The 11,372-nt window shown below is 42.1% G+C and overlaps 1 protein-coding gene across 3 annotated transcripts in view; it reads right to left on the reverse strand.

Annotated features, from left to right (window-relative positions):
- CC2D1B (coiled-coil and C2 domain containing 1B) overlaps positions 1 to 11,269 on the reverse strand; it is a 38,744-nt gene extending 27,475 nt beyond the window's left edge. For 2 of the 3 annotated variants that reach the window (XM_064516210.1, XM_064516209.1), the window contains exons 1-6: positions 10,667 to 10,774; positions 10,316 to 10,395; positions 7,754 to 7,895; positions 3,090 to 3,202; positions 2,180 to 2,299; positions 893 to 1,030 (exon numbers count right to left, since the gene is read on the reverse strand). In XM_064516210.1, the coding sequence (XP_064372280.1) occupies positions 893 to 1,030; positions 2,180 to 2,299; positions 3,090 to 3,202; positions 7,754 to 7,895; positions 10,316 to 10,381 (579 nt within the window). In that variant the 5' untranslated portion in view covers positions 10,382 to 10,395; positions 10,667 to 10,774. Of the gene's footprint in view, positions 1 to 892; positions 1,031 to 2,179; positions 2,300 to 3,089; positions 3,203 to 7,753; positions 7,896 to 10,315; positions 10,396 to 10,666; positions 10,775 to 11,236 lie in introns of those variants that run through there. The other variant, XM_026105541.2, reaches the window with a different exon arrangement.
- Positions 11,270 to 11,372: the final 103 nt, after the last annotated feature.

Below are 11,372 nucleotides of genomic sequence, written 5' to 3' on the forward strand. Positions count from 1 at the left end.
TCTTGCCCTCCAGAAGGTCAGGTGGTTTCATGTATATTCCTCTTCAGAGCTAGCAGACAGTGGACAAACATAGAAATCTCCATTCTTGCACATTTCCTCCTCTGTGTCTGGCCTCACTTGTTCCCTTAATACTTCAAGGTACTTGGTAGCTGGTCAGACATTAAGTTCGTCCCTCTGTGGACACTGCTGAGCTATAAAGCTTTGCTCGGCAAGACAGAGTTAGCTGCTGAGATGATGTTGGAGGGTATATGAAAGCAAACAGGGAAATAAAGGCACTCCTGCACAGCAGTGACCACCAAGCACTACAAACTAACTGCAAGCACGCCACCTGGCTGAGAAGTGGCAAAGCTGGAAAAACAGCTCCTCAATACAATTTTTAATTGCCTTAACGAAGAATCCCATTTGACTCATTTTCAAGCACAACCAACACACCTGAGGAGAGGTATCCTTCCTTTGTCACAAAGGACTGAGTGGAAGGTCAGTACCTGAAGGCATCAGTGATGAACTGGCAGGTATATGTGCTAGGAAAAGTCCTATAATTTGCTTTAAAGTAACAATGAATGGTCATCACAGGTCAAACACAGATCTAGATGGGTGGGTTTAACATAGGCATTTATCATATCCCCTGCTTCTGGGTACCAGTATACATACAACAGAAACAAAGCTGATACAAAAAATGCATTTAAAGTTCATCTGCATATTTACTATGTCAGATCAGTGCTAAATACAGGAAATTTTTTTCAAGTAACTCCAGACAGCATACTAATTGTCACATTTCTCTCCCCTTTTGAACGCATTCACTCGATCACAGACCTAGAAAGACTCTTAAATTATAGCTTAAAGAACTGACCTTGCCCCCCCGCCATTCACATACCTGATGAATCCAACTTACCTTAAGGCCTCTTTCATAGCGGCGTGTTTTGGCACTCTCACCTGACTCCTTTGCGTTAGAAATTGCTGTCCTGTAGTTCGCAATTCTATTCTCTATTGTCTGTTGCAGCTCACTGGTAACAGCAGGAAGTGAGGTGGTCTCAGAATAAAAACAATAGGAAAAAAACAAATCAAGAAAACTTATTTCAAACTAGGCAAGTTTTCCTACAGCACTGAAAAACAAGTGTTCCTCTTCTACACACACTTGCATTAATCAAGAGCGCAAGGACGAAACAGTCTCTCTCAAACAGAAGAGCACTTGTACTGCACTAACGGTCCGTGGATCCACCTCTGGGCTTTCTCTCAAAGGCGTAATAGAGAAGAATGGGTGGAGACATTTAGGAAACTCACAGTCACAGGGTAATTGGAGCCATGTGGTTAGGGAGTAGGTGAGGGAGAACAGTGAAGTCTCTCAAACACCACAAAACAGAGGGTGTGAAGAAATATTTTGGCATGTGGCTCGACTTCCCCCTCCTCCCCTCCTATTTTTTTTTAAATCATCATGCTAGTTTTCTCCCTTCAGGGGTTCTTCAACCTGGCTTTATTACAAGAACTCCTTCTTTTACCTCTTCCTACAGCCTGGGATTTGTTCAGTGACAAAAGCAGCCTAATCAAATAGTTACCAATAGCTACTTACAAACACTCCACAGCTACAGAGACCTTTCAGATGGCTACTAAAGTAATTATTGCCGTTATCTCTATAGAAACTCCTCCAGAACCATTTATTAATGGACACAGTGCACGAGGGCACTGGAATCTGCAGCACGCAACAGAAACTGAGCAGCAACTGAATAAAGAATATGGCTGCATGAGGACTGACAAATTAAGCTGGGAAAGTAAATGCTGCTGAGAAAAATTCCACACAGCTGCCAAAGATGCTGAGTTATAAGAAGTCTCACTATTTCAACACACTGCTTAAGACTCAATGGGGGAAGGCATGAATTCTGGAAGCCTGAACTACAGTCTGAATGTACAATGCTCACATGTACAATGAGGGACAAGATATGTTTGAATCCAGCTGTTTACATCCTCAATTCTATGCTAACATTAAAAATTCAACATCAGAACAAAATTACTGAACTATATCACTACAGCATCAGATTCCACAGAGAAGAGTGCAAAAACACAGTTTTGCCTTTACTGGAGGATAAGAGCAGCTCTCTGTATCTTGTTTGTTACCCTTGTATAAGCAGCATGATAGTAAGAGTGATTCAGCAAAACAATCAGAAAACACGCAGCTCTTTCCTACCTGTGGTTGCATTTCAGGTTGCTCAGTTTCTGGTTGAGCTGTGGATGACTCCATTGCAATTGTTTCATCCTCACAGCTTCTCGTCTCACCTTCCTCCCCGAGAACTTCTTGCAATTCTGCCTAAAAAGTAAAAGCCAACAAAAGGCAACTGTAGTGCATATAATAGTGCAATATGAAATAAAATAAGTTTCAAGCTCGAAAACCTTTGGATGGACCTCGAACCCAAACTGAGATTCTAAACATCTTATATCCCAGACAATTTCTATGGTTGTTTTTTTTTGGGGGTGGGGTGGGGTGGGGTTGATTTTTAAGGAACTGCTTCCACTGGTTCAACTTATAGCCAGAACATGAAGCCAGATACCACCCAAAGCCAAACTGCAGCTCCAGGATCGTTATACAAGTTTGTGGATAGAGATCTGAAGCTAGAAAAGTTCAGAGAAATACCTTTACAAAGATCATTCAAATCCCAACTTTGAAATTTCTGAAAAGCACCCGTTAATAACGTCTGTCAAAAACACTGCTTAACACTCCTTCCCCAAGCCCCGCCAAACAGATCACTCAATAAAATCTCAAACAAATTACTTCAGATATATTGTCTCAGGCCAAGGAGTACCCAGGGCAGTAGCAAAATGGTCACAGACATCACTTTAAGAAAAATGCTTGACAGCAAGATGCTGGCCTTACTTCAACAGCTGACACAGATGGGATTCCCACTGTTCTCCCACTCCTATAAGACCCTCACTCTGGCCACAGAGGGTCAGATCTCACAAAAGCATTCCAGCACACATAAGGCCTTGCAATATTTCAGATTCTCTTTGCAAAGCTAATGAACATTTTTGCTAAAAGTGATTCTCTGAAAAATTGAAACCAAAGAAACCCTAAAACTTTTTGCTAACAAAATCATACATACCAACAGGTCTGTATCTTTCTCCACATCGTCATCCTCTGTTTCTTCCTCATCTTCATTCAGGTCCTTCATACACTCTGCAGCCATCTTTTCAATATGATCCATGGGCAGAGGAGCTGCAAAAGGCAACCAGAAGGAGCCATAAACCCTAAGCAACAGGTATGTGGCCACTAGATGCAAATTCTTTAGGAGACGCTACTGACTGGAAGAAGGCAGTGACTTCTTGCTTACTCCCCCTTTACCTAATAAACAGTCTGCCCCTAAACAAGAAAGCAAGGTCTGAGAAGGGAGTCCCAGGTATATTTGGTTGAAGTCCCACAGCAAATCAAACAGTGCCTCTTGCTTGTTCCCTCACCCCAGGTTCCTCCCCCTACTATTCTCTCTCATATTTCCATCCCAGCCTCCTTCTCTTGTTTTAATGCCTTTATTCTTCCCTGTACAGCTCTCTGGTTTGATTTATCTAAATAGTTACATTTTCCCCTTCTCTCTCTTTTCTATGGTCCATTCCATTTGTTTCCTTCAGCACAGATATTTGTTCTTCTTCCAAATTAGCAGGGAACTGTAAAGCACTGCTTCAAAGGGGCAGTATCAGCAGTGCATGAGATGAGTGCAAGTCCTAAAATGCAAAGGATAAAATTGAACCCTGTGAATTTATGTGCAACAGCCTTTATGACCAAGGTGAAATTTAATTCCAGAAAAGTAATGTTCTACCTCACAAAATTAATGGCTAAAATGCCCCAAATCTGCAAATTCTTTTGCTAGTACGCTTTGCCTGCAGATTTGCAACAGTAGAGTTCTCCAGAGCAGAGCCAAAATACACATTCTTAAAATGTGGTAGAAATCTCCATGTGAGAACAGCATACCAAAATCTCTTTCTCTGACAGAACGCACGTTCTCATCTCTTTCTGTACTGATCTTAATTAGGGAGACAGGTAGGAACCGCTTCACTACTCTGCCCTTTTGTTCAGGTGACATCTGCAGCCACAGGCAAGCAAAAGTACATTAAGACTTATTTTTTTGAGCAAGCGTAATGCTGAACCCATCCAGACTTCTGTGTGTGAAGGATTATTATTTGAATAATGTAAGTCTAACTCTCCTAAAGGGAGATCTACATAATAGAAAAATCAACACTGTTAAGAAATGCTCACATGCCTATCACCAGAGTGGATCCAGAGAATACATTAAAGAAAGAACGCTGTCTTCCAGGAAGGAGAAAGAATTCAAAATGTGAGCCTGTGAAATTTGATATTGTCAGATTTCTGTTGGCATGGGCAAAGGATTTCACCAAACCAAAAAATAAAACCACCACTCAAATAATGGAGGCTCAGCTGATCTTCAAAGTAATTCTTCCAACCTGTAAGAAAGGGCACAGATGTGATAAGTTCAGAGGACTGGTTCTATATGGGAGGTTCTGTTCACTAAGAGCCACTGTGAGAAAGACAACTTTTTGCAAAAGATAGATTCCCTCTACCAGCTGTCTAAAACTGCAACAGTCTGTGACTGACAAAAAAAAATGCAAAACTGTAAAAGAGGGGAAATGTTGAATCCCCCTGTTTCATTTTGAAGATACGAGGTGAATCATAGGTAAATGAGGGTACATTCACGGATAAAGGACAAAGACTGGGGAAGTGAACGTCAGGAAAAACAAAATACTAATGTAGCTGAAAGCGATAGTCAAGGCAGGCAAGAAGGCAAGGAAAATGACTGTATCTAATGATCTAGCTCAGAAATTGGATGCCAGGGAGAAATGGCTTCTGTTCACTAATACAAGGAGCCTGAACTGCTAAATCATAAGGTATGGTGAAACACAATGCTGCTCTGAAAACACAGGTGCAAAAGAAAGCTATTGGGGTAGGTTTGCACAGTAATGACATCTAAGACTAAGGAAAAAAGACAAGTTAATGATGGATGAAACAACTAGATCAGGGAAAAAGTGCTAGAAGTTACCTCAAGCTCCTAGGCTGATTTAAGATGCAAATACGTATCTCTATTACAGTATTCAGCGAAATAACCTAATAACAGAAACTTTTATGAAAGACTTCAATTCATCAGAGGTAAAAAGTGGAGAATAATACTGGTTATACTTGGATGTTGTATCAAAACCATATTTCTCAACAAACAAATCACTGAAATAAGAGACGCATGCTCAGACTGGTCCTGGTAAGTAGTGACAATATCACAGAGAGATAATAAATCAAGAACTGCTAAGAAATCAAGGAAACTAGACCTTAAAAAATTGAAACCAAAAGCTGTGTTTCCACAGCTTTTGAAACACAAAATTTCCACAGCAAATTGAAACCAAAAGTTTTAGGCTGTGAAGGAATAAATGGCCCTGCTAGTCAGGAAGACTTGAGATAAATCCCCAAAATAACAGAACTTTCTGTCTTCATTTTCAATTGGATTAATAGGAGATTATAAAGCAACTGTGTGAAAGTGCAACTTACCCCACCCAAAAGTACGAACAACCTTAATCTCAGCACATTTAGGGTGAGAACATAACAACTATTTTTATCTTAGAATGTTTATTAAGTGGCAAATACGATTTCTAAGTCAATTCAGAGCTACCATATCACTGGGAAAAATATCAGTACCTACATTTAAGAGAAGATGAAGAAAAACTATTAAGGCAACTTCAGGTTTGTCACCGCATGTGGTTTCAGAACAGTTCTTGAAAGAGAGAGAACACACAAAAATTGAGGAGGAGGAGGATATTATAGAACATCTATGTACAAAAATACATACTTCAGAACAAAGTACAAAAACTTCTGCTATAAACCAGAACTCATCAGCTGAAAATTAGAGAAAGAGAAATACCTGATTGCACTAGCCAACTACAGGCTCACTGAACAAAAACCAGCTGGGAAAAAAGCAACGTATCAGTCAATATACTTTCAACAGAGTAGTATTAATACCACTGCATAAGGCCTTGGTGAAACTTCATCTGTAACACTATGTACAGTTCTGATTCTCAGTGGGTATTCTTGAGAAGATAAATTTAAATTACAGTAAATATAGGCAAAACTGCTAGGAGAAAGAGGAAAACCTATTTTATGGAGATAAAACTAAACAGCTTTATATTTTCCTTTTTTAAAAATACATTAAGGTATTAGGCACTAGAGAAGAAGATCAATCATTTAAGACAAAAATCAATGGTGGCACAAGAACAAATGAGTTAAAAGTACTCTGGCTCCCGAGAATTTGCATGTATGGATAGGACCGAGTTAGTCTGGGAGGTAAAAACAGCTTTAACAGTCAGGTGCACGAGATGCAGACATGTGGTATCAAATATCGCAGCACATCTGCCTGTAAAACTTCTGTTAACGTTTTCTTTTGAATCCAAAATATACTGTTATTGTTATATTACAACAGTGCATATAGCCATAAATTAGAACAAAGATCAAAGCAGTTACTGTAAACTGTGCCCAGCCCAAAGAGTTCCCAATCTAACTAGAACGACCAGCTAAATCAGTGGAGTTTTCTATAGGGTCTGCATTGCACTTGGGACTTCAACAGCTCATCCACTTTCTCAATCTACAACAAAAGCACGAGAGTGCCTTATCTCTCTCCTCCTCCCTGGTTAAACATATTTATGCTTTGAAACCGGTATCGCATGTTAATATCAAGTCTAGAGACATACTGAACAAAACAGGCTATAAACCAACCTATGAGTCATTAACAGGACAAGAAAGGAAGAACAGTAAAAAACAGGAAGACGAGAGACTCTTTCCACCTAGAGAAACTACTTGCTTTACACATCAAACACCACTTCAAGTCACACTTGGGATACAAAAATAAAACGTTCCAAATCAAGACAACAAACTTGTCCTTAGGGAAAGACTCTCCTCTTCAACCCAAAGGAAGCAGCAGAACACTGGCACAAAGGTCTGCTGCACAAATCAGGAAAAGTACTGTTTCTTCTGCCTCTCTAAATATTCTTCTGCATTTTCTGCATCACCACCTCACTCTCTGAGCAAATTTCCTTTTTCTTGCATCTTTTCCTTGGGTACCTCACCCTGCAAGACTTTGCCCTGAAAACTCTACCTAACTCCTTCCTGCTAACTTCTCATTTCTACCTCCTGTAAAACACTGCATAGTTGCATGTGAACACTGTCAGAAAAAACTCACAGATTCCTAAATATTAAGAACAGGAATGATCCATTCCAAGATGTACTCTGATCTTCTGCATAATACAGGCCATGGAACTTCTCCCAGTAACTACATCAAGTCCACAATTTCCCTTGTAAAGGGATATTTGATTTTGGTTACAGACTCAAAATAAATAAAAATCTAACATTAATTCAGTAAATTAACTCTTTAAACAAAACCAAAAACAAAACCCCCAAAACAAACAAACAACCCAAAACATAAAATTTCCATTCTGAAGTCATCTAGCTCCTACTACAGCTTGTTATGACTTCATATGCTAAATTAACAAGGCTTCTAGCCATCAGATATCTTTTCCCTATCTGTGTTTACACGAGCACAGACAAATAACTCTTACCATTTTTGTGGAGTAGCAACTTAACCTTTCAAAGTAAAGGAAGCACATTTATTTCAGCTTCTATCAGTGATAAAAAACATTTTAGAGAATTGAGTGATTTATAAATAGATATCTTCAATAAATTATTCAGGTCTTCAATCAGTAAAATCCAGAGACTTTAACTTACTTTTCCCTTTCGGTTTTGCTTTCCCTTCTGTCGCCTTCACTCCAGTGATAGCAGCAAGCTCTGCTTCTAGGTCCCCATCATCACCACCTTCCTCTGCACCCAGCAGCATCTCTTCAGGATCAAAATCTACAAACAGTCCCAGCTGGAGCCAAGGAAAAAAAACACTGCGGTGAGAACCGAGATGACACTCAAGAACTTCACGCTGCATTTCTGCATCACCCATAAATGGGTTATTTAAGAACGTCCATGTATTCTGGATTCTGTTCATTTCTAAACCACACTATCACAACATTTCTATTACCAAAACAATGTACACAAGGCATCCATAACTGAAATATGTATATAACTCTGTTAGGAAGCAATTAATGCTCCCTCTAAGACTGTACACAATCAACCCAATCTCTTCAAATCAAGCCTACCTAATAATTTGAAGTAAAAAGGTAAAATAAAATGACATCTGTTATACTGAGCCTCATTAAGCAGATTTCATCAGGGAAGTTCAAGGCAGTTACTGCGACAGCTGAGCTAAAAAATATTTGATCATCATTCACATGATACAGATCTGACATGCATACACTGCAGAGACTTCACACTCGCTTCTTGGAAAAAGTTACATTTACATATACAGAACTGTTTTGTATTTTTCACTACTTCAGCTTGTAAATCATAAACACAAGGGAAAGCACTCTATCCATGGAAATATGGCCATTGCAAACCCAGCAATGGGGGAGAAGACAATCAACTGTTTGGAACAGATTATCACGATAGCTAAACGACAGCAGCTCAGGGGAAGAATGCTAGTTACACTAATCAGAATTTGAAAAAAATAGTGGGTGTAACCACTCTACTGTTGCAAAACATCCTAAACGACATAAAGATCAGAGAAATCTCTAGGGTCCTAATCCAAAAGATAGTCTTAGATGACACTTTGCCACTATCTTTATGCTACTAGTTAAGATACTAACTTCCCCAGAAATAACAGTATTTATTCTGAATCTTTTTATAAATATGAATTAAATGAATTCCATTCATCCTGTGAGTTAAGCAGAGCAGCTTTTCTCAGACTTTTTCAAAGCACAAATCCCTGCTAGCTTACTGGTCTTCACATGGCCAAGAAGGCAGCAGATCAGTTCCTTTGAAGCAGAGAAATAAAAATTAGCTATCATTATAACAAAGCTTAACAATCACCCCCCCTCCGTCTTGTAGTGTCTGAAGTGCTGCCATAAGCTGAAGCTGGCTGTCAATTTATCAGTGAGTGCAAATAAGTGATAACTTTTTTTTTTTTTTTTAAATCCCTCACCCTGCAAGAACTGAGGTGCTGCTGGGTACTGCCTTGAAATATTTTGTGACCTTCTTTGAACCTTTTATAATCCCCAAGAAGAACATGAAACACAGGGGAGAAACGCTGATCTCAAAGATCAGTAAGAGTATTCAAAACCAGCAGCTATTTGTTTACTAGCCCTGACCCTGCCTTGATATTAATGAAAAGCACTGGGCAGATCAGTTACCCACGCTGTGCCTTCTTCCTCTTCCACCTTCTGTAAAACAAAACACATTTGCAGACTTGGACAGAATGGAAAGAAGGTCAGGACAAGATTTAATTAGGAAATATTTATAATTGTGATCTAAAGATGCAGAGTCCCATGGAACGTGCACCTTTTATAAATGTGCAAAGTGGATCAGGAGCATATGTGATCTATCCACTGCTACCCTGCAAGTGACACACGAAGTCAAGAGGAGAATCCAGCACTTGTAGCTCTAAGTCTCAATCTGTTCAGTAAGACACATTTCCAATGAAATTAATAGTATTAAAGTCAAATGCTTAACATAACGGAAAAAAATGTTACAAATAATTTCCAGTTGATGTACTACTTAGCTCAAACAAACTTAGAACAGCGTTGTCATTTTGCTTTGACAGTATTTCTATCTCTGACAATTTCACGTGGCTTCCTGCACCTGCCAGCCACCACTGAAGCATGCTTCTCTCCTCCTTCCTCCCCAAACTACACCCAGAGGCACAGAGTACTATGAAGAAAGACGCGTATAAGCTCACTGCCCAGGAATAAATCACAGCTATAAGAGAGGGGCAGAGCTTTACCAGTTTATTACAAGAAAAACGACTACACGGAAAACGGAGGGAACTCGAAATTAACCACCTCTGGTGTAGTGCTGTTAATGTTCTCCCATATGTGTCCCTGAGTTTGTCACTGGCTGTTCTGATCTTCCCAAGTTATTTTTATGATCTTGGAAGCTGTAAGAAAAACCTCAATGTAGTTATGAAAGCTATTATTAAATCTCAGTACAGCTGAGGGAGAAAACTACTATTAGCCTGAGTCACAAGGGCTCAGGCAAAGATTGTGGTGTTACAACACAGCAGCTGCCTTGCAAGACCTCCACTGCTGCATGTCAGTTACTTGGAGAGGAACGCGCTAAGGGAGAGAATGGAAAAAAATCGACAATTTGAATTTAAAAACATTCACGGTCCTGCAAGATCCGAGGGCAGCTGCAGCAGGACAAGAGCGGCGGGAGGTCCGCGGCCGGCTGCGCCGCAGGTTCCCTTACCTGCTTTGCAACCGCGGCTCCCTGGCCCTTGGCCTGCGGGCTCCTCCTGGGCCTCCTGCCGAGCATGGCGGTCCGGCGCCCTGCGGGCCGAGCACACGCGCGGCTGAGCGCGCCGAGCTGCGTTTCTCCCCCGCGCCGCAGCGCGGCCCACGCGGGGCGGCCGCGACGGCAGCCGCCGTCCCGCCCCCTCCGCAGCCGCGGGGCGGCGCCGCGGCCCGCGCACACAGCGCCGCACAGCCGCGGCCCGGCCCCCGCGGGAGCCCGGCGGGCGCCCCCCGCTCCCGCCGCCGCGGGGAGGAGCAGGCGGGGGCTCCGCGCTGGGCGCCCGGGGAACCGCGCGGCCCGGCTCACCTCGGCCTCCCGCCGCCGCCGCCCGCCCGCCCGCCCGGCTCGGGGACGCCTCGGCCGCGGCTCCGCGCCAGCAGCGCGCCTGCGCCGAGGGGAGCCGGGGGCGGGGCCTGGCCCGGGGGGCGGGGCCTGCAGCGCCGCGGGGGAGGCGGCGCCCGGGGGGCAGCAGCGGGGCGCCCGGGTCAGCGCGTGTGGGAAACCCGCGGCCGTGAAGGAGCCCGGGGGATTAACTAACTCCTCTGACCGCCACAGCGCTTTAGCGCTTATTGGTAAGGTTTCCTGAAGCTGCTAGAAAAGTTATGGCTTGCTGCACAAACTGCAGCTTTATTAAATCCTGCACTTCACCCATCGAGTGCTGAGACACATAGAAATTCAGTATTTCTAACCTTACACCAGTGAATCCCCTAGCATCCCCTCCTTATGCCCTTTCTACTCTACTGAGATCACTCAAACAATTTCTGAAGGCTGTTTCACAGCAAGGCAATTTTTTTAAAGGGCTTTCAAACTATCCCTTTCTAAATGGCTAACATAGTTTGGTAAACAGTTCTATTATGAAAGCAGACTTTAACAAACCTGCACCAGCTGAGGCAAGTTCTTTGAAGCTCTTCTCAGTAACAGTTACGCTACAAAAGATACATAAAGCTGATTACTTGAATGACAAATTTCTGCCGGTATTTTTACTTTGCTGGTAGCAAAGAATCTCCTCTCA

Source organism: Dromaius novaehollandiae, chromosome 8 (assembly GCF_036370855.1).
Source record: "Dromaius novaehollandiae isolate bDroNov1 chromosome 8, bDroNov1.hap1, whole genome shotgun sequence".
In the NCBI taxonomy this organism is placed as follows: Eukaryota; Metazoa; Chordata; class Aves; order Casuariiformes; family Dromaiidae; genus Dromaius; species Dromaius novaehollandiae.